Here is a 23,858-nt window from a genome sequence, read left to right on the forward strand (position 1 = left end):
GGAGCTACACCTACCCTACCCCCACACCAGGAGCTACACCTACCCTACCTCCACACCAAGGGCTACACCTACCCCCACACCAGGAGCTACACCTAGCCTCACCCCCACAACAGGAGCTACACCTACCCTCACCCCCACACCAGGAGCTACGCCTACCTTACCCCCACACCAGGAGCTACACCTGCCCTACCCCCACACCAGGAGCTACGCCTACCTTACCCCCACACCAGGAGCTACACTTACCCTCCCACCATCACTCTGACCTTTTAAGAATTTTAAGTCATAAATGGCTTATTAAGGTAGATGAATGGAACGGTTTTTCAGTCCACGTAATCCCCTACAAGTGGCTGCAGTGCTGATGGTGTATATATCCTGACGGACAGTGTCTGTATGGGTGGCGCGACGTGAAGGACGCCTGCTGGAGATGAGCCGCACATTAGACACTGGCTCATGTGTACTGAACTGTGAAGGTGTAAGGCTACTGTAGAAGGCCTAGTTATGAGAAGGACGACTGTGGTATGAATTGTGGAACACGACAGTTACGATCCTGGACCTCGACGCAAGTCAGGTTAAAGGGCAAGTCTTCCTGTCCAGTGGGTCTTACCGTCGTGCTCAAGGGTCGAACCGTTGTGCTCAAGGGTTTTATTGTCGTGCTCAAGGGTCGAACCGTCGTGCTCAAGGGTTTTATTATCGTGCTCAAGGGTCGAACCGTCGTGCTCAAGGGTCAAGGGTCTTATTGTCGTGCTCAAGGGTCGAACCGTCCTGCTCAAGGGTTTTATTATCGTGCTCAAGGGTCGAACCGTCGAGTTCAAGGGTTTTATTATCGTGCTCAAGGGTCGAACCGTCGAGTTCAAGGGTTTTATTATCGTGCTCAAGGGTCGAACCGTCGAGTTCAAGGGTCCTCTCGTCTGGGGCTCAGTTCCTGTCTAGCTCTCGGATGACAGACCACAAGAATATCAAGAGTAAAAAAATCAAGGAACATCGAAACCTTGTATTGAACGTCTAGAAATCCCCTTTGACGTGTACGTTTTACCTGTGAGACCTCAGAGTACAACAGGTGAGGCAGAGACAAGCAGGAGGGTGTTGGGGTGACGGGGAAATCCTAGGTCCTCTCCTGCCGAAGGTTCCCTGTGTCCTGGAAGTCTCCTTCATGAAGCTCTCCTCTGCTCGTCTCTCTCTCTCTCTCTCTCTCTCTCTCTCTCTCTCTCTCTCTCTCTCTCTCTCTCTCTCTCTCTCTCTCTCTCTCTCTCTGCTCGCTGTAAACATCGTGTGTGTTGTGTGTGTGTGTTGTCGTGTAGATCCGCCAGGGCCACGTAGGGAGGACCTACTGTGTCTGGGTATCACATAGCTCGGTGGTCCTGGGGCGGGTAACCTGAGCCCCAAGGCTTGGGTGCCGACCAACCCAACAGATTACCTGTAGACACAGCCTCGCTCTCCCAAAGTGAAAATAATTTCGTGTTGACGTGGCACATGATTGATTCAAAAGGGCTCCTCTTCCCATTCAAGTACACAGCGACGTAGTGCTTCTTGACAGTGTGGGTGAAGAGCACATAGCAAGGGGTAGGTGTAGGCAAGCACGGAGCGGACGGGTGGGTCCCATACATTGACATGGGAGGGGTGACAGGTGGGCTCAGGTGGATCCAGACACCTGATGGCTCCCAAGGAGAAGGGGGGAAAGATTGGTGATACGAAGGAGAACCATAGGAACCTGTGGAAACATGATGTATACATGAACACAGCCGTAGAATACTTACGGAAACGATATGTATTACTTACAGAAACTGGTTGTGATATACTTCAAAAGTCAGTTAGAGTATGTTAGGTGCAAAGAAGACATTATGCGGAGCGAATCTATTGGCGTTAGAGATGATATGGAGAGGGACGGAGTACAGTTGCATTCGAACTCACAAGATTCACGGAGATGCTGATGGTTTTCTAGAGAAGTGACGTCACAGATGCAAGGTGCAGCAGCTCACGGTAGAGTAAACTTTGGGTAGAGTGAAAGACTATATCCTGCAAGCCCTCAGGGTTAGAATAGGGGTCACAAAGTTCCTCATACCTGAGGCTTGATTGATGATTTAAGAACACTACAACTGTACAGTTGATGTGTGTGTGTGTGTGTGTGTGTGTGTGTGTGTGTGTGTGTGTGTGTGTGGGAGGTACAGAGGAGATGCCCAGAGCCATAGTTACTTTTACGTAACTCGCCAGATTGTACCTGTAACGCGAACATATTGTAATTATGACTGTACCACACTGCCCGGTACAGTTATGAAGTGTTCTCCTCTCAGTGACACGTCAAACCGACCCTGTGAAATATCCCGGGTCAAATCAGGTCAAGTGAAAACATGAAGAAAGGAACAGATGTAAAGCATACGGGATCCGGAATTGTGACAGCATTAAGTCCGACCTGCTGGAGGGAGGAACTCAAAACCTCACTGGACAATATCGACTCAGTCTCCCCTGAACAGCCTGGTTTTGGAAGGGTACGTATGTAGGCCTGTGGTCGGCGGCATCAGACAGCTTGTATGATCAGAGGAGCAACTGATAAGGTTGCTGGGAGACCCTGGTATCTTGAACACACTCATGATAAAGTGAGGGGAAGGGACTGGTTAACGATGACACAATCTACTCATTTATTTTTAACTTGTGTTTGTATAGATGAAGCTGGGTTGTAGAGACGAGCGTCTCTGGCCCCCCACACACACCTCCCTAGACTTCCCAGGTGGAGTCCACCAACACATGTAGTAATGTTTCCCATTTCTCTTACAGGTAAGTGTGGAGGAATGGTTCCAGATGGCGCTAGTGAGCAGGGTCGAGTACTGGGTAAGTTGTGCCGAAATCCAGAGTTGTGATGGTAGTGCCAAAGTTGTGATGACAGTGTCAGAGTTGTGATGGTAGTGCTAAAGTTGTGATGGCAGTGCCAGAGTTGTGACGGCAGTGCCAGAGTTGTGATGGCAGTGCCAGAGTTGTGATGGTAGTGCTACAGTTGTGATGGCAGTGCCAGAGTTGTGATGGTAGTGCTAAAGTTGTGACGGCAGTGCCAGAGTTGTGATGGCAGTGCCAGACTTGTGACGGCAGTGCCAGTACGTCGAATTTAGGACCCAGGTTGTGGAGTTGGGCTGTTAGGAGGACAGTAACATTCGTGTGTAGACGGTAAGGCATATGGTCGTGAGGAAGGGGCACCAGTGCTGTGAGGGGGTTGGCGTTAGTGTTGTGAGAACAGTTCGTGGATCATAGGGCCATATCTCTCGGTCCTGTAGCTCGTGCCAATTTGAAGGCATCGCGTCCGGAAAACACGAGAAGTAATCATGTAGTTTAAGAGCTATTAAGCCGGACTCATAAAGACGTTTAAGTACTAAGAATACACCTTATCATACACCTAGTCCCCTAACTGTAGGCGAAGTTGATTCTCTCCTGGAATGACAGAATAGACAGAATGTGAAGACTCAGTCCTCAATAGATCACATATAGATCACATATGTTGTAGGAAACATGAGAGCAATGACCTGCAAGACGAGTCTATGCTTTAGACCACCTGATGGATGAGATGCAAGGATCTCCGAGGGCAGACTGCGTCACTTCTTCGAAAGCGACGAAGTAAACCTTCCTGCAGGGTTAACCACACCACCACCTTCGTTGTATGATGCGGTGTATGTGTTAGATGAGGAGTCACATCATCAAATAGCCAGCCTGGTTGACCAGGTCCTCGCCGTGAAAACTTGGTCTCAGTCTTTGCTATGATAGAGGGAGAGGGAAGACCTCGTAGCCAGGACAAGGTATAAGTAAGGTAAGAGAGAGATTAGGAGTTATTGTTGTATATGTACTGCCAGTGCTGTGATGACGGAAGCTGGTGGTTTGTAAGTAATGGTCGTGGTAAGATTTGTGGAGGTGACTCCTGGTGTTGAATGTAGTGGCTGTGTTGCGAAAGAAGCGGCACTGGTTTCTGCGTGTCGTTGTATATGGTGCTGGGGGAGGGGGTTCAGCCTGGGCAGTGCCAGTGTGTATACCCAGCCAGTGCCAGTGTTGCGTAGGTGGCACTGTGGGTAGTGAAGGAGGCGTAGGGTGGGGGTGGCGTCTGTCTGGGCCGTGCCTGTATTGCGTAGGTGGCATTGTGGTTGGTGTGGGGGGAGGTGGAGAGGGCGCACCAGTCGGCAACATAATCCACTCGCAAGTTTCCGGCACACGGACCATCGACCCCCTAAGCAAACCCCAGCCTACAGTAGCATTACCGTCGGCCTCCCGCGGCCCTCACCACCACAAGGTGGTACCTGGTGTGGTATTAATCGCGAAGTATGCGCGGCTAACGTCGATGCTCGGTGACACCTCCGTGCGGTAAGTTCACATCGTGTGAGCATTGGTCAGGTCAGTACACTCGGGGGTGGTGCGAATGCCCCGTGCACCACATGGTGTGTGGTGCTGGGTAGTGTAGTGCAGGGGCACCACCTACACTAGCCGTGGGATGTGTGACCTGACCCCCACAGGTGTCGTGTACACACAGGAGGGAGAGCACGCGTCGTGGTGTGGGCGTGTCGTGCCGTGCCAGCGGTGCGGCCTGTTGCGTCGTGGCTGCCGCCGCTGCACGCGTCACGCGTCACGCCCCACGCGCCCGTCCGCCCGCCAGGCAGCACGTGAATGAATAAAGACATAACGAGCGGTAAGCTCTCTGTTGGGCGGGCTATTTCCACAGTCGTTATGCGGCGTTTACGTCGCGTGCACAAGACTTTATGTGCGGGGAAGATGTCTTTACGTGCGTGTAAAGGAAGAAATAAGGGTTGGGGGGGAATTGGAGGTTAAGGTGTGCGTGGTCTTGTGGTGAATAATGTACGTGGACACTGGCAGAGTGCACACAGATGCAAGCTAAGTGCCCTAATGGGCCCTGCGGGAGGTAAGGGGGTGTTCAGCGCGGGAGCAGATCACCCGCGCTAAAGAGGAGACGAAGATGTCCTCACACACTGAGCACAAGGCAGACGGAGGACCGATGAGGTCGTGCCGGATGACCTCACAGTGGGAGAACACGAGAGAGTTGCCGTCAGATCTACGATGATGATAAATGGTGGGTTGGGTATTGAGAACTGTCAAAACGAGGAAAGTGAAATAATGCACGACTCTCTTCAAAGCATTTGTCCTTTCCCGACGGTAATACTGGTGTGTGCTGACCCCACCAGGTTAAGTAGCAGGAGAGACGCTAGTGAGCGAGGGAGCATCTCTTACCTACAGGCGCTGTGCCGCTCCCACAGAGTAAGTTAAGCATTTCCATTCCTCTGAAGACCACGAGAGATGCATGTTGATATACACGTGGAAAGTAATGGCAGGGGTCGTGCCTGATCTCTAGTAGGAAAGATAATTACTGGAATTATAGACTGAGTACTCCATGGACATCAGCTGATGTACTGCAGAGCTAAGGTGCCGTAGGAAACTGTAGGGAAAATAGCGCATGTATAGTCAGCCTACCTACAGCTGCCACATACAAGGGACACCAAGGTTGGTAGCAGCATCGAACAGCATGGTAGACCAGGCACTCACCAGGTAGGCTTGGCGGCGGACTGTACCGTTTGGGAGACATCCATCGCCTTACACCAGAGGAAGAGCAGAGGATGCCTGGTTGAGAACGAAGCTCTTGTACCCTGAATTATGGAGGCGTGTACAGTAGTACACACCAGCGGGAAGGTATTACTTACCTTGTCTATGGAGACAGGATCCGTCCGGGCCGCTGTGGCTCCAGAGTGAAGATAATATACGATAAACACAGAGCGTGATGCACGCACGGGTCCTGCTGAGGTGGTGCATGGTTCCCTGGTGTGGGGGAGGTTGCCAAGTCTTTGGGGGGCGATCCTGGAGGAAAAATGATCTGGAGAAGATAACATGACTGAGGGGGATCAAATAGAGACAATAAGGTGAAGAGAGAAAGATAACAGGGAGGTGGAAGTCTTTCTTGCTGCCCTCACGGCTCTGGTCACTGGATGGAGGAAAACAGACGTGCAGAGGGCAGGAGAGGAACACACCACGACTGTAGAGTCCAGGGTAGCCCAGCCTAGAACTGATGAGGCAGACAGTATGAGTGATGGGCTGGGGTTGGGGGAACGGGATGGAGCCGTCCACCTCGAGGACGCCTCACTTACCTGACTGATGATGTGCGGAGGAACATACGAACACTGGTCATCGGGATGTCAGACCAGGAGGCTGACATCCCACCCACCAGGTCTTGTGTAACATCAGAGATGACATAAAGGTAATGATTATTGAGAGCTGCGGCTGACATGTTGTCGTAGCCTGGGAAAGAAGGGGATTATGATGTGGCAGAAAGATGTATGTTTTACTCCCCCGCAGTTTTGCAGGCTGTCCTGTGTGCAGGCAGGGTGCTTTTATGTTGAGCGTCAGTGCTTTGCCGCGAGAGACATTATGCGCCATTATCACCCCCACGGGAGAGGCATTATGCACTATAATCACCCAGGTTCCTTCCCTTTGGAACCACGCCACGAACTCTCCTCCAGGAGAACCTACTTTTTATCTCTCCAGCTTGGACCAGGTAACAAGGTGAAGACTGAGCCAGGGCCAGCTGAGGGCACCACATTGAGAGACTCGGTCAACACACGGAGGAGGAGGAGGAGGTGGAGTGTGTGTGTGTGCCCGTAAGACGTTATCTTCAATAACCTGACTCACTGGAGGCTGGACAGTATGACGTAACAGCGCCAGGAGATGCAAGGTTGGGTTAACAAGCAGCGTCAGACAATACTGTACATTGCATAACATCCTTCCTCCCAACCGACACTTGGGGACGCAGAACAAACACAAGACAAAGGTTCCTTTACAGATGACTCCCCAGCTGAGGGAAGCGGCTTTGTCCGCGGCCATTACTGAAGTTTTGGTAAAAGAGGAGAATAAGTGGGACGTATTGTGCAGCAGACACAGGCACTACGGTGTAGGTGAGGCGGAAGGCTGGAGGTGTGTGGCAGGGCCTGTCATACGCAGTCGAGTGTAAACATTCCCCCACCCCGCACGAGCAGCTGGAACTACTGAGGATTGAGTTGAGCATCTGTAGATATCTTTGTGTGTCAATCGTCTTGTGCGAAGCGTCAGAAATACGAGGATCATGTAAGGAAGGTGTTGAATACTGTCCCGTGCATTCTGTGCGTCACCAGTCGGTATAGGGTAATGTATAGCGTCTTAACAGAACCGAAGTAGAACCCAGACCAACGTAGCCTAACGTAACCCAGACTTAGACGTTTGTGGAAGTAGATTCTGATCGCGCTTTACGACACAATGCCCACTTCGTCTGCGGAACAGTTGAAGTCTGCAGACTCCCTCCCGAGCAAACTTTTGAGATTCTGTTCAGCCACTTCAGCTCGAGTATGACGATGAATAGTGCGGTTACCAAGACCGTAGTGGTTATTAATGTAAATGACCTCAGGGTTGATGTACTGGTTATCACTGTTATAATGTTAACACTGGAATCCCTTAGCGGAAATTTGGCTGAGGTGAGGCGCTGGCGGACACAAATGCTGAGTACGATTGTAATTCTGAGGTTGTACTTCGTGCCTCGTGGCCGCCAGAGTCGTGCCATGATGTACACAGGAAGTCCTGGAGGGAATGGTTCTTAGATGACATTAGCAATCATTCGTTATCGGCATGATGAACGTACGAGGTGGGAGATACGACGCGAAAATCAGAAGCTGCCACCACTGCGCTAAGGGAAGACATTATAAACATTCTGGACCCTCAGCTCTTCATCTCAGCGTTAGGAATGCTACTGACCCCTTAGTTGGAGAACCTGGGGAAACTCTTGGTACAAATATGTAGAAAGTGTACCTGACCAGCCAGTATTGTTGTGGAGGGTACGCGCGCCAGCTGGTAGCAGCCTCGTAACAGTGTGACGAGAGACCCCACAGTGCAGCGCAGAAGAGCCCGAGCAGTGGAGGTACACGGAGCCTTCAGTGTGGCAAGCGGAAGGTGAGGTGAAGTGAGGGGAGGAGGCAAGACCCTGTGTCAGGTGTTCTTGTGTTGCATGGATGGCCGGAACCGTGTTGCATCCTCCGTGTCAGTGGTTTGTAGACGCCAGCCGACCAGGAAGGCGCTGTCGTTATGACCTGAGGAGCGGTGAAGTGGTGCGCCCTTCGTCAGGCGAGAACCCTTAACATGACATCATAGAAGACAGGAGGGAGGTTATGATGAACATTGATACGTAACCTCTAATAAATATTTTTTAAGTGTTTGTGTGTTTTTTGACACTTTCACGACCGAACCTTAGTACTGAAGTGCACCCAGGTTATACGTAGGTTAAGTACCTCACAATCTGGGGAAGGTTTTAAGATACCACACGTTGGTCTTGAGGGCCGTAACGAAGCTATCAAAGGTCGCATTTCAGAAGACTTATAGATCACACCGGGTTCGCTCCACTCGTTCAAAATAGGTGACCTGTCAGCTTCGAATTATAATGAAGTTGACCTGTATTAAAGGCAGGATCCACGGGTGCTGTAGCAATGTCCATCTTTCAAATTGATATAGCAAGTAGTTTTCCTGTGCAGCGCCGGATACCCCAGCCACCGTCTTCCAATGATAATGAAGGCACTACAGGATCAAAGGCAGGATCTAGAGGCACCAGAGCCGAGGCCAACAGAGGCCACATTTCAAAACTGATACAAAACTTCTTGAAAAGGAATTTTTGCTTGTACAGCACCGGGTACCCCATCTAGCAAATGATACATAAGAATAATGATAAACACTTATGAATAATGATAAATAGATATGAATAATGATAGATATATATAAATAGATAATAAATATAACACCGTGTCAATATTTCGACTTGCTGGGCTGTAGGTTTCCACTATGTGCACTTGTCCTGTAGTTATTTTTTTTCACCCCTCACGCAGGTCAGAAATGTCGCTTGACACCGTCACCTTCTTACATCCTCCATGTCAGTCTTGCTGGTGTCATCGCTGTGTCGCGTCGAAAATAAGTAACTAGGTTGGACACAGCGTGTAGGACGTGGTCTGTGTTGGTGTGGGCGCACAAACCGTAGGATGTGATATCCTATTCGTGCTGTATGGGGGAAGGAGCTGGTGGTACCCCGTCTCCTGAACTTTCGAATCCACAATCGTACCTCCTCTTTTTAAACCTCTGGATGCTGTCCATGTTCGCAGTGTCGTCACTCAATTTTTTTCCCACTCATCCACACCGCTCTTGTGCTGTGAAAATACCTCTTTTCTTAATCAGTTTCTCGCTAATTTCGTGTTATGGCGTCTGGTTGCTGCATCTCTGCTTGTGTCGAAGATCTGCTCTCTGTTGACACCAGCAGACTGGTTTCGAAAATCTTAAAGAGTTGTGATCAGGTCCCCATTTACTTTTCTTGTTCCATTATGGACAAATGTGTTGATGTGGACGTGCAGGGCGTGGGCTGTGTTGGTGTGGACGTGCAGGGTGCGGGCTGTGTTGTTGTGGACATGCAGGGCGTAGGCTGTGTTGATGTGGATGTGCAGGGCGTAGGCTGTTTTGGTGTGGACATTCAGGGCGTGGGCTGTGTTGGTGTGGACATTCAGGGCGTGGGCTGTGTTGGTGTGGACCTTCAGGGCGTGGGCTGTGTTGGTGTGGACGTGCAGGGCGTGGGCTGTGTTGTTGTGGACGTGCAGGGCGTAGGCTGTGTTGGTGTGGACGTGCAGGGCGTGGGCTGTGTTGTTGTGGACATGCAGGGCGTAGGCTGTGTTGGTGTGAATGTGCAGGGCGTAGGCTGTTTTGGTGTGGACATTCAGGGCGTGGGCTTTGTTGGTGTGGACGTGCAGGGCGTGGGCTGTGTTGGTGTGGACGTTCAGGGCGTAGGCTGTGTTGGTGTGGACGTGTAGGGTGTGGGTTATGTGGGGATGTAAGGCTTAATTTCAGTGTGGGGGCAGATATGGGTGTGGGCGATTGGATGGGTGTAGAAGAGTGTAGGTGGCTTGGTGGATGGAGGAAGGCAGTGTGGGTGTGGGTGGTTGGGTGGGTGGGTGGAGGAAGGCAGTGTGGGTGTGGGCGGCTGGGTGGACGTATCAAGACGGGGCGGCAGCGCCCGCCCGAGATATTGCGACAAAGTCTATTGATCTATACTGGGGTGGACGTGCTACCGTACCGTCCGCTGGGCGGCGGGCGGGCGGCCGCGGGGGAGGCGAGGCAGCGGTAGGGCAGAGCACGAGGAGAGGGAGGATAGGGAAGGCAAGAGGCAGGGTGTTTAGAAGGGCGAGGGAGAGGCTGTGAGGACGAGGGAGAGGTTGTGAGGGCGAGGGAGAGGCTGTGAGGACGAGGGAGATGCTGTGAGGACGAGGGAGAGGTTGTGAGGGCGAGGGAGAGGCTGTGAGGACGAGGGAGAGGCTGTGGCGGCGAGGGAGAGAAGTTGTAGGCGAGCGAGGGAGATGCTGTGAGGGCGAGGGAGAGGCGGTGTTGGCGAGGGATAGGCTTTGAAGACGGAGGAGAGGCTGGGAGGGCGAGGGAGGGGTAGCGTCGGCGAGGATGAGGCTGAGGGCGCGGGATAGGTAGCGTCGGCGAGGATGAGGCTGTGAGGACGCGGGATAGGGGTGATGTTGACGAGGGTGAGGCTGTGAGGACGCGGGATAGGGGTGGTGTTGACGAGGGTGAGGCTGTGAGGGCACGGGATAGGGGTGATGTTGACGCGGTAGAGGCTGTGAGTGCACTGGATAGGGGTGGTGTTAGGGAGGGAGAGGCAGTGAGTGCAGGAGGACACAGACAGCAGACCTGGTGGTGTGGGACGACCTGCTCCCCCCTGAGGGGACATTGATATTCACTGGAATTCCTACTTTGTGTTAATGGAGACGGCATAGTAATGTGGAAGGCTCCACTCCAACCATCACTATAGATGGAGATGGCATAGTAATGTGGAAGGCTCCACTCCAACCATCACTATAGATGGAGACGGCATAGTAATGTGGAAGGCTCCACTCCAACCATCACTATAGATGGAGACGGCATAGTAATGTACCATGCCGTATCTATAGTGATGGTTGGGGTGGAGCCTTGTCCTCCACTATCCCGTCTCCATCTATACCATCCTTCCCCTTCACTATCCCGCCTCCATCCATACCGCTGGGTGGTAAAGCAGCAGAAGGCCCCCGCGCAGCCAACACTCCAGAACCAGCAGTGGATTTCATTCAGGGAAGGTTGGATGGAAAACACATTCTTAGGTTATTACGTGCGGCGGACACACCCCCAGGCAGGCAAGGACTGTGAAACCACTGCTGTGTCTAGATAAACTGAGGCCCTTGCTGCCCTGACCGTGAAACCACTGCTGTGTCTAGATAAACTGAGGCCCTTGCTGCCCTGAACATGGCTATGGCTACCCTGGACCATCAGAGTCTTATTTACTGATAACTGATGTTGATAAAGGATTTATCTTCTGTTGACAGTGTGTCTCGATACCCCCTCGTCATGATATCATTATAACTGTTGGTAGTTTATCCCAGTGTGTGTGTGTGTGTGTGTGTGTGTGTGTGTGTGTGTCTCCTGTAATTCGGCTGCCCAGGAAACATTTGCTGTACATTTTCTTCCCTCCAACTTCAGACTCGTTATTTTTGGCCAGTGTGGAGCTGTCCGGTGTGACGAAATTATTACGAGTTGTATCATGGAAGTAAATTAATAGTTTGACAACTTTGTAAGGTCTGCATATAAGGTCGGGACTATTTTTTTCTTTTTCTTTTTCAGAAAACCTATAATTTGAGATCTCATGGAGAGTCTCTCTCTCTCTCTCTCTCTCTCTCTCTCTCTCTCTCTCTCTCTCTCTCTCTCTCTCTCTCTCTCTCTCTCTCTCTCTCTCTCTCTCTCATCCTAAGGTATATTTCTGTTTCCTTGCGCTACCTCGCAAACGCGGGAGACAGCGACAAAGCAAAAAAAAAAAAAAAAAAAAAAATATATATATATATATATATATATATATATATATATATATATATATATATATATATATATATATATATATATATTTTTTTCTTTCTGTTCGTTTTTGTTGTCCTCTTCTTATGTAGAGTTTAATGGCCAGAACTGAGTGAGGGGCGCGGTCTGGATGTCCTCTGACTGCGACGTTGTGTTGAGGTCAATCACGTAGTGCCTCTCTTGCTTCATCGTGTGTGTGTGTGTGTGTGTTGTGAGTACGACCCGTAGTGACATTTTGTTTTTCCTCTGATATATACAGTTTAGGTTTGCTTTCCGTAATTTATGTGATTAATAATAACTACTCCAGGGTTATTATGAACCACTTGTGCTTAATAATGGCTTACGGTGCCATATTTTTTATATTCGTGTCCACCAGAATACATGACCGTGACTTTGCGTTTGGTTACAGTGGAGAGAGGGAGGGAGAGGACATGTGAGGTGAGGAGCACAGGTGGAGGGAAGACCAGGGTGACGAAGGGAAGGTCATCATCACCTGCCACCTACCTACCTGTCTGTCTGGCGCACAGATGGCTACTTCGTCAGGAGTGACCGCTTGAGGATTCAGATGATCATGGTAGAAGGTTCGGTCGTTGACTGGTGAGGTGTGTTAGGAGCGACATGCACGTCTTTACAGTTTTCAGTCAATGTTGTGTATATCTCCTCCCTCCGCCTGGCGTGCCTCTGGTACACCAGAGGAACTGTGGAGAACCAATACAAACTCCGTCTGTCATTTTGTTTTTTGACCCAAGACTTTACGATGGGGGAAGAACACCACCACCCGAGCGGTCATGGGTCATGCGCTTGCACGTTGTCAGCACCTCTGCCCACAGTGTGCCAACCCCCTTGCCAACTGGTGGCTGCACTCCACTCTGATCCAGCCAACTCGGTTAACTTAGGCTAATGTGTTATACACAGTTTCGGTCAACCAGGAAACTCCATCTTCTCTTTATCTTCTTGTAAACACTGGTTGGTGGAAGTCTTACTGGAATTTGTTATTAAGGGTGTGTGGCGGAGCGCAGGAATGGTAATGGTGAGGAGGTAGGCCAGTTCAGGGCAGCACAAGAAGATTTTCCGCCCCATTGGAATGTGTCGAATAAGACGTGTATATGGAGAAAGTAATTAAATCAGCAGATGACTATGATGTAATTGCTCAACTAAGGCTTTGCTATAGGTACTATTGGTGCTTTGGTCTGACTGGAGGTGTTAGCCATGTGAAGTGCACAGTTCGTGGCCAAAGATCTGAACGGAAACTAGAACATTGTGTCGTAGAATGTGGAAAATGTAGAGCCTTCTAGGGATAAGTGTAAACAAACCCAGCAAAATATGTGACAACGTATTGTTGATAACAAGACACCTGAACTTCTAAGAGCCAACACCAGTACACACACACACACACACACACACACACACACACACACACACACACACACACACACACATACACACACTCACACTCACACAAAGGTACTTCCACTGCTGACAGTACAGACTTGAACCACATAATTGGGCAGCGGTCATGTCTGTGTTTAGTAAGTGGATAAACGCCAGGGTTCGTGACCCAGCAGAATCCTTCCTCCCCAGTACTTCCCCGCCGGATGTAGGACGTTATATTCCTGTAGCCAGTGACACAATAATCTTCAACATTCTCCTCCAGGATCGAAGTGGTGGAACTCCCTTGTATGGGAAAGAAAAGGTAATATCAGCATTTAGCTTTATCCAAGAGACAATATCATCCACGAAAGCTTATGAGCTACGGAAAGGAATATGCAAAGAGGATATGAGTTCCACTGGTTAGTGGGTTCAGTTCCCTCAGTATAACACGTCAGGGTTGTGACTGACCCACTGACTGAGCGAGTGTGTACAGTCAGATATCGTACAGAACCTGGGATGACTTGGGTATGGCACAGATCGACCCGGCCTCCCCACTGGTAGTACTCGACCATCGTGTTGTGTCCTCGAAGATGTTTTGGAAGAATATGCTGATATTTGCTCATGCTTCGCGAGGGCCTTTCACTGTGACCAGTAAGAGCACTCTGCACGAAATGTGGACAAAAAGAAAAGGATTTACTGTTGTAGGTAAAATTGTGGATATTTTGTCAGCGAACACAGTGATCCCAGGAGGGGTAATAGTTGACTATGCAGGAGCCACCGTGGCCGTTATTAAAAGTTCCACTCTCCTCCCTAAGGGAACTGTGCTTGCCTGGCTGTGCTCCTCCACCGTTGTGTGTCTCGCATTTTTAAAGGCCAGAAATATTCTACTTTGTGGCATTTCTCACGGACGGAAGACTCGGTGTGGTGACGTCGTCAGCTGGAGACACGAAGGACCAGCAGGAGACATTGACCCAAGTCTTCCAGTCGACTGCAGGAAGTATAGAATGATCCAGGTGAGGAAGACTCGAGAGTCTTCTACTGCCGGCGGAATGGGAAGAGACGGGTCAGAGATCAGGGAGTGATGACTGGTGTTGGGTGACACTGGCAGGTGGAGAAGACATGAAAAGAACTTGGAATCCGACGTGTTGATTGCACGTTGGCTCTTAAGTGCTCTCAGAACCAGTGATAAACGTCATGAAGACTGGCGCTCTCTCCCTCTCCCTAGCGTCTAGATGTTTACCGACGTATTTAGAATGGAAAGGAAACTATGAGGTTGGTTGATACACACGGTTGTTTTACTCTTCACATTGGTCAATGGAAACAGGTGTAGAATCGAGTCGTATGAACACGACCGTTGACCACAGGTGTTAACCTTATTACCTGCAGATGTTGAGAACATGTTGGACGGGAGGGATAGTAGACCACAGCAGGAGATAGATAGATAAGTTCCTGCCATGTGTACTGGACCAGAGCTGTCCACACTCGTTATGTTGTCTTGGTGTGTGTGAGAGGGGGAGGTAGGTAAGTCTGGTGCAGCAGCTGGTCACTGGTGAGGTCGGGCACAGATCAGGCTACGAGGGAGTAGGGAAGACACACCCCTCACCCTCCAGGCTGTTGTGTAAGGGCACACACGATGTATTGTAACAAGATCATGAGAGGAGAGGACGCTAGGGGGAGGCGATCTGAGGCGGGACCATGAGGAGATCAAGCTGGAAGATCGTTTGGGACTCTGGCAGGAAGGTGGTAAGACTCTGTTGAGAGAAAAAAAGAATTATCTTACAAGAAGATACTGGAATATGAAGGAAGACGTTGACGGGAAATAAAGCAGGTGGGGGGCGATGATGGACATGATTAAGGTGACGAGACGTGGCAGGTGGGGGGCAGGAGGCAGCAAGCCAGTGTTGCTTAGATCACAGACGAGAAATGTGTCATGTTTTACACACTGAGGATCCCGTAGGGCCTTGGTTCCCTGGCTACACTGGAAAGTACGCCCTGAGGCCGCTGCCTCAGATAGCCTGGTTGATCACAACACCAGTAACCGCTCGGCCCCCAGTCTGTCCCCTGGAGGTAGAGACGAGCGTACAAAAATCTGCGGATGATGCACGTAACTTCAGCTCATGTAAACAAACATGTTCGCGGGAGCAGGTCTGTCTGTAGTGTTGGCGGGAAGGGGCGCTGTTGGGGTGGATGTCGCTCCTGGGGGCTGGCCGGTCGGCCAACACACACACACACACACATGATGGAGTAGCCAAGTTGTGTGTTAGGGCCAGAGTAAGTTGTCCGTGCAGGTCCCCTGGGGGTGCTGCCCCAGCTGCGGCTGCTGCCGGAGTCTGCGATGGGACCTGGGGAAGGTGCTGCCCCAGCTGCGGCTGCTGCCGGAGTCTGCGATGGGACCTGGGGAAGGTGCTGCCCCAGCTGCGGCTGGGGGGGCCGTGTGGGTGGGAGCAGTGGTTGCCGGGGCTCTTTGTCGAGCGATCTCAGGGGACGCAACCCAGCAGAAGTGTAAGTCATTGTGTATTTTGTGTATTTGGTTTTGTGTGTGTGTGTGTGTGTGTGTGCACAGTATCAGGAGGGAATTCTGCACTCCTGAGGCATCCTCTCTTGAACTTTCGCCAGTCAGTCTTTTTATTATTATTATTATTATATACCGTCAACATTGACGTCTTTATCAGTTCACACAACTGATGGTGGTGTGAACGTTCTTCCCTGGATGTTTCCTAACAAGAGTCTTGCTCTGTTGTCTTATGGGTCTCTGGGTGCTGCTGGGTCTTTTGCATCTTTCGACCAAGCCGTTCGCTGTCGACGTCATCAGACTGCTGAAGAAACTTGAAGGTTGTCATAAAGTCATCAGCTATTACTCACATCTCTTCCATGGTGGGCAGATGATGTATAGGCCTCCAGTGTGTAACTGTGCCTCGCCTCTTAATGCTGGTACCATTTTTCATTGCCATCGTCTGACAATCCATTCTGCTTCTTTAAGTGCGATAACCAAATGTGGAAAGCTTGATATGGTTTGGGCCTAATGGACGTAATGAGTAATTTGTTAAACATTTCTTCATCGGTGTCCTTAAAAGTGCTTGTAACATTTGTCACTAGACAATTTGTCTTCGTTACAGTTCTCATAAGTTTGGGGGGTTCTTGTCGACAGGTTAGGTACGATGTCGACTTTCAGGTTCCTCTCGCTCACACATTCCTTCCGCAAATTTTCTGTTCGACTTTATATATGTGTATCAGAACTTTCTTTCTTTGTGTACCTGCCTCAGTACTGTGAACTCACTTGAACTCTCTTCACTAAATGTATCAGGCCAAATTAGAGTTTGTTTCGTTCCCCATGTACGTTGACGCCGTCTTTTCGTCTTTCCACTTCATGACCTTAGCGTCGTCCATAAACCTATTGAGGTATTAGGCCAGTCCTTCTTGCAGGTGTCTTACATGAATCAAGAAGAGCAGTGGTCCTAGGGCTGAGTCCTGCCCTACTCCACTTTGTGATTCCAAGACGTTTCAGGAAGGCTCCTTGAACAGACTAATCATTAATCATAGAGGCCCAGACACAGGACACTTTATGTACTGTGTATGCTCTTTCGCGCCATCGCCCACAGGATGGGAAGCCTAGGGGTCCACAATATATTCGTCGCTCTTGTGGCAAAAATCAAATTTGTGGCTCAAAATCGATTTATGGGACTTGCGTCCTCTATTCTCTTCTAACGTAATTTTCTGTCCGCTGCTTCAAGGAGTCTTTCCCTTACTCCTTCCTTAAGATCCAACTTCGTCTGAGCCTCTGAGGTGGGACAGTGTCACATGCTTTCTGGTAGTCCAGGTTACACACAATACACCCGTCCTTCTCCTTTATCTAAAACTGAACTCATTCTCTCGTAGAAGTTTAAGATAACTGTTTCTCCCAAATTCTATTTCATTGGTGTAGCCACTAACTCCTCGCCATTTTTCTCCTCATGCCTATCATATTGCCGGCAAAACCTTCCCGCTCAACTCTAACGTACATTACCGTAAATGTATTACCCCGGCAGCCAGCAGTTTCTATCCTGCTGATAAGTAGATGAATTTATTGGCAGCTGCGCAAGGTGTGTGTGTGTGTGTGTGTGTGTGTGTGTGTGTGTGTGGGTTGGTGGGCGGGGGGTTAGTCATCATTCGTCTGGCAACATCTTCGGGCGTGTGTTCTACAGACAGAAAATGGGACCGCCTCTGAGAGCGTAGATTAACATCCCCAACACCTCCTATGCTAATACTAACTAGTGTCAGTGTTCTGTGTGAGTGAACCTGGCAGATAATTATCGCTGCAAGTCGGCTGTCTGTTGGGAATTCTTTTGGATGGCCGGACATGGCTAGACTGTGTGGAAAAGCCGAGGACGGAAACACACCAGTTACGTACGAGAATCACCAGCAGGGAAGTGATGTAATGGGTCATGGCTAGAGCGATGGCGTGTCTCAGTAGGCGACGGAAATATGTAGCCGACCCTCTTGAAACTTCCTCGCTCACCACACCGATGGAAATGGGAGCAATTGACTGGCTTCAGGAAATCTCAAGATTAAGAAAAACAGAAAATGGACGACCACTTGTACTATTAAACAGTTGGGTTGAAAGGAGGTGCAGACGCGGCTGTTGGTAACCTGAGTGATGGACACAATGAGGGAGGCAGCCTGGCCTGGCTGGCTGGCCACCAGGAGGTCAGTCATCACACACACACACACACACACACACACACACACACACACACACACACACACCACTCACGTCTCCCGCGGGGCTCACTCACCTCTCATATACGAAGGCAGATTTCTTTATCGATAAAAAGGTAATGAGATTTTGCGTATCTTTGATGCGAATTTGAGTTCATTGGTCAGACTGAGAGATGTCCTCTGTTGTTTTTCTTAAAAAAAAGTAGGTATATACCCTTGATGCATGTTGTCCTGGTAAATATTGTGACCCGTTGGTGGGTGGTTGTTGATGATGTATATTGGAGCTTACTGTATACTGAGCGTGTGAGGGGAGGGTAGTTTGTGGCTGAGAGTGTAAGGGGAAGGTAGTGTGTGGCTGAGAGTGTGAGGGAAGGGTAGAGTGTGGCTGAGCGTGTGAGGGTAGGGTAATGTATGGCTGAGTGTGAGGGAAGGGTAGTTTTGTGGCTGAGAGTGTGAGGTGAGGGTAGTGTGTGGCTGAGAGTGTGAGGGGAGGCTAGTGTGTGGCTGAGAGTGTGAGGGGAGGGTAGTGTGTGGCTGAGAGTGTGAGGGGAGGGTAGTGTGTATGTGGCGGAAGGTAGTGTGTGCCAAGGGTATATGAGGAGAGGGTAGTATGTGTGGCGGAGGGTGGTGAGGCAGGGGTATGGGAGATTAGTGTGAATGGCAGAGGGGAGCGTGTGTGGTTGAGGGTAGGGGAGGAGGGAAGGAAGGTGTTGTCATATTTCTTGATATATTCACTTTATTAACTTCTCCGTCGCTGGCCTGGTGAGGATGTGGACATGATTATATAGAGCGTTGTTGTAATGGTTAATTCCCCAGGGTTGGTGTCCTCGCCCCGCTCCGCCCCGCCGGCTGGCACTGAGGTGGTCAGCCCCCACCCCACCTCGCCCAGCCGACTGGCAGTGAGGTGCCCCACTCCGCCTCGCCGGCTGGCAGTGAGGTGGTCAGCCCATTCCCGCCTCGCCCCGCCGACTGGCAGTGAGGTGCCCCGGTCAGCCCATTCCCGCCTCGCCCCGCCGACTGGCAGTGAGGTGCCCCACTCCGCCCCGCCGGCTGGCAGTGAGGTGGTCAGCCCATTCCCGCCTCGCCCCGCCGACTGGCAGTGAGGTGGCCCGCCCCTGCCCCGCCCAGCCCCGCCGAGTGGCTGTGGTGGAGGAGTGTGCGTGTCACAAGTCATCAGGTTCATGACAGAGACGAGCGGTAATTGTAAGCTGGAGACCCTTGTCCTGATACAGTTAGTGTGTTGCGTGTGGGTGCGGCCCGCCACCGCCTCACAACTGCCACTTCCTGGCACTCTGGGGTGACCACCCCCTTCATCCTGGCTCCTCTCACCCCTTCACTCTTGCCACTTACACCACATGATCACCGTCCAGGCTTGGAGCCCATAATGAACCACCACACAGGGGACAGCGTCTGGCATCTCCTCCTTTGGCCGCTCGCTCTCAGTATCAACCCCCCCGAGTACCTCGATACGACCTTTGACCTACGATGTTACAACCCTTGAGCACGACTGATACGACCCTTGGGTTATGGTGAGATGGCTCTTAACCTGATCCGTAAAGTCGTTTCAGAAGCTGGGCTCTCTTTCTCAGACCGCTTGCTTCAAGGGTCGTGCCGTCGTGCTAGAGGATCGTCCCGCTTGCTTCAAGGGTCGTACCGTCGTGCTGGAGGATCTTCCCGCTTGCTTCAAGGGTCGTACCGTCGTGCTGGAGGTTCGTCCCGCTTGCTTCAAGGGTCGTTCCGTCGTGCTGGAGGATCGTCCCGCTTGCTTCAAGCGTCTTGCCTTCGTGCTGGAGGATCGTCCCGCTTGCTTCAAGCGTCTTGCCTTCGTGCTCCAGTGGAGGATCTTCCCGCTTGCTTCAAGGGTCGTGCCGTCGTGCTAGAGGCTCGTAATCATTGATGTGTTAGTTGGCTGAACTATTTCACATGTTGAAGCTGAGAGCAAGATGTAGACAAGTTAACTAACTCCCCGAAGACAAACACCACGGCGGCCGGCGTGTCTGACGTACGTGTTTACCTTCCTGGGGTCTGTAATACACAAGTTATTCCTCTGAGGGTTGTGTCGGAGGGACGTGGAGCCCTCCCGGGTCACAGCCTAGCCTCACACTCCCTGGCGCCCCAGCCACACACATGCTCACCCCACGCGTGTTTGCGACGCCCGCCCGCGTCGGGCTGTGGCAGGCATTTTTCGGAGGGCAGATCACAGCTGGTGGCGCGTTACGCGACGGACACCCATCTGATGAAGCAGTTTGTGTGTGTGTGTGTGTGTGTGTGTGTGTGTGTGTGTGACGCATCGGGAGGGGGTGAGGGAGAGGATATAAAGCTGGTGAAACTCTATTGGTTTCCCCATTTTCTGTGATGTAGTTTTTCCAATATGTTTACTACTATATCTTCCCATCCGGTTGGCCTACGTTGCTCCTGGTGTCCGCTGCTGTGTCGTTGTAAGACATCTTCCCTCACATCATCTGGGACTTGACTGGGTTCTTCTTCAAGCTCTAATTGATCGGCTCCTCTACATTCCAGTGAGCTTGGAACACGTCATGGAAAACATTGTGCAGCTTACGTGTCGTAATGTCCGTCCCTCGTCTTTGTTACCCTTCTCCCTCCAGCCTGGCTCCGCTTCGCCAGACACACACACACCCACACACACACACACCTCTTGTTGCTCTTAATTACACCTTCAGGTTTACAGGCTTCCTCCTAGTGATGGGGACAGCGCAGTGATGCCAAGTCGAGTCAGGATCTCCTACAGGGAAGTTGTCATGTTTTTCCCCCTTGTTGTATGTAGTGTTCTTGCTATACAACCTTATCGTATGCATCCTGATAACAGATGTGGTATTTTGTTAGCTACATGGTTCCCTCCCCTCTCACTTGTTCATATCCCTTGCACGCAATGAAGTGCCCCTCGTTGGCAGGTCCTGTTTTTATTTCCCTTCCCTAGAATTAACTGACGTAGGTCAGGCTTCAGTTCTCTGTATGTCATTGTCATCATTTTGCATTTGTGTTGGGTTGAACTTCGTCAAGGACGGTATCAATTATCCCGGTGCTGAAACCTGTCTGGGTCTTTGAGGATCACTTACAGACACATGTTCAGTTCAAATTCATGTCTCAAGACGGAGGATGTCGGACCCCACTGGTGACTGTCACTCGGTACATGAGAGAGGGCGCTTCTCCAGCTCGCTTGACCCGCCACATCGGTAATTATTCACGCACTGTTTCTAACCTTTCTGTTACGCCCGCCTGGCGCCGGGATGGTGCCAGATGCCATGTGGCACTCGAGAACCACAGTCTACTCACCGTTTGTTATCTCCGCCGCTGCTCTCTCTCAGTCACAGGAATTCAGGTCTGTATTGCATGGTTCTCTCTCTCTCTCTCTCTCTCTCTCTCTCTCTCTCTCTCTCTCTCTCTCTCTCTCTCTCTCTCTCTCTCTCTCTCTCTCTCTCTCTCTCAAGTCCATGTTGTTCCCTCACTTTGCAAGTTTCTCCCTCTCAAGAGCTAACCAGTTTGCTTCATGATCATGTTTCCCACTATTACTGTTTGAAGCGCTCAGGGCGAATAACCTCCACGCCACATTTTTTCAGAATATTCAGAGAGGCCACGACATAGAAACAGGTGGTGGTGGTACACACCTTGCCATATAACATGGCTTTATAGGTGTGCGTTCCCTCCCTCTCTCACAGTCACTCCGTTTCGACAGGATCTCGGGAAGTCGTCGAAAATGTAGAAGTCCTTTATAAGAATGTCACGATGGCCGCTGGTAAAATGTGATCGTGGAGGCACACACACACACACACACACACACACACACACACACACACACACACACACACACACACACACACCACAGCTTTTGAGAGCCTGAGGTAGACGAGGCGGCGCAGGTTGCCACCGCAGCCAAACAGGAGCATCAAAAGTTGCGTCTGTGTCTACATGTGAGAGTTGGGTGGATCCCAGGTCGGTGTTGCCTGATCCCCGGGGTCTTCCCACGACCGTATCGGACATCGGTAAAGCGACAAGTGAGGCCATTTGGTGTCCTCTGCCGACAGCTCGACCATTATCACGGCCATATCTCCACTGAAGACGCCGAAAATGCCTAGACATATATTAAGCAAATGCTGGAACGGGAGGCGATGTATGTAGAATATAACACCAGCCAACGACCGACGTGTAATGCGCCGATACAAACAATACAATCAATATCAAGGACCCAGAGTCTTTTGTTGGCGGAGGTGAATGTTGGAAATATGATCTGGCGACGCCTGGAGAAGGGGAGAGAGAGGGAGGGCGAGAGCTGTGCGCACCCGTCCAGCTTACGTCTACCACACGACCGTAGCAAGAGCACGTGTAGACCAGGTCTGCAAGGGGGAGTTGTTGTTCCCCCAGAGGCTGGGCTGGTGGCGTAAGAAAGAACATCGGTGCCAGACGAAGATGACTGGACCTGTGTGACGGACGTGGAGTGTTCAGGAGGTGTATGTGTTGTGGCTGTGGTAGTACTGACCCAGTGGCTTGTTGTGGCTGTGGTAGTACTGACCCAGTGGCTTGTTGTGGCTGTGGTAGTACTGACCCAGTGGCTTGTTGTGGCTGTGGTAGTACTGACCCATGGCTTGTTGTGGCTGTGGTTGTACTGATCCATGGTTTGTTGTGTTATCCGTGACTCCTGCTGTGAGCCAGAGTGGTAGCCGCCAGCCCTCACCCTCGAACGGGCTGGCGCTGTGTGCTGTCACGCTGGAGCGTTGACCTGTGGTACTCCTCCTCCTCTCTCTCTCTCTCTCTCTCTCTCTCTCTCTCTCTCTCTCTCTCTCTCTCCCCGGTCCTCTACATGCGTCAGTCACTCACGCTAACATCTCACTCATGTGGGGGACGGCTGTGTTAAGTAGCGTTCATTGAGCAGCCGTCGGGGAGTGTTGGAACATTGTGTGGTGCGGGCGCTGTGACCAGGGGGGGAGATGGAGGGACACGTTAGCACGTGGCTCGTGCAGCTGGCCTGCACACGTCCTGCTGCACACGCCAGCGGTTCTCCTCCAAGATGCCCCGAGCGCTGTTGTCCAGAGAGTGCTCCGGCGGCCTTTTGTTGTTGTTCATCATGTTTGTACCGGGTCAATGTTGGGTTTTGGAGGCGTGACGAGTCTGGCGTTCGTGTTGGCGCAAGGGGGAGCCAGCCGCCTCCCTGATGGCCTGTGGTTGGATCCTATCCGCCCTGCCGTCAGGACTGGAGCCGCGGCGGAGTTTCCTTACTGCCGGGGATTTCATCGGACTCCCGACTTTTGCTCCGAGAGAGAAAGTGCTTTTGATGTTGGCTTATTGCCTGTGTGAGAGCCGGCTTTCGGGGGTCCCCGCCTCCCAGTCCCGGGGTGCCTCGAGGGGCTCCCTCTCTCTCTCTCCTGCCCCGGGACGTTCCTCCATTCCCCTCTGCCCCGGGCCGCCCTTCCTTGCCGGAAGATAGAACCCTTACCCCTGCCATGGACCGCCCCCTCTCCTTCCATGCTCCGGGTCCCCTTCCGTACCCCGGCCCCGGGTTGCTGCATTCCGCTCCCCAGCCAAGGGGCATAAACCTCACCCCTTCCCTTGCCCTCCCTTAACCCCTAGGCGCCCTCCCCACTTACCCCTACAAAGGGGCACCCTTCCAATCCCACCTATTGCCAAGGGTGTCGTCCTTCCTGACCCCAAGGTGGCCTCCACATGGAGTCAGTCTTAGGTTCCGTACATCTACATCAGCGATCTGGAGGCCGGACCCACCAGCAGAGTATCGAGATTTGCCGACGACACGAAATTAGGAAACATGTCCAGTCAGAGGGAGCTCCCTGATGATGATTCAGGAGGATTTAGAGAAAATGGTACAGTGGATAGAGACGTGGCGGATGGACTTCCCCGTAGACGAATGTAAA

General features: G+C 51.3%; 1 protein-coding gene across 4 annotated transcripts in view; it reads left to right on the plus strand.

Annotated features, from left to right (window-relative positions):
* Positions 1–23,858, plus strand: part of LOC139766261 (uncharacterized) — a 366,776-nt gene that overhangs the window by 154,381 nt on the left and 188,537 nt on the right. For 3 of the 4 annotated variants that reach the window (XM_071694662.1, XM_071694658.1, XM_071694659.1), the window contains exon 2: positions 2,770–2,823. The exons of the other annotated variant lie outside the window; for it this stretch is intronic. In XM_071694662.1, coding sequence (XP_071550763.1) covers positions 2,770–2,823 — 54 coding nt within the window. The remainder of the gene's footprint in view (positions 1–2,769; positions 2,824–23,858) is intronic. 4 annotated transcript variants of the gene reach the window in all.

Source organism: Panulirus ornatus, chromosome 57 (assembly GCF_036320965.1).
Source record: "Panulirus ornatus isolate Po-2019 chromosome 57, ASM3632096v1, whole genome shotgun sequence".
Lineage (NCBI taxonomy): Eukaryota > Metazoa > Arthropoda > Malacostraca > Decapoda > Palinuridae > Panulirus > Panulirus ornatus.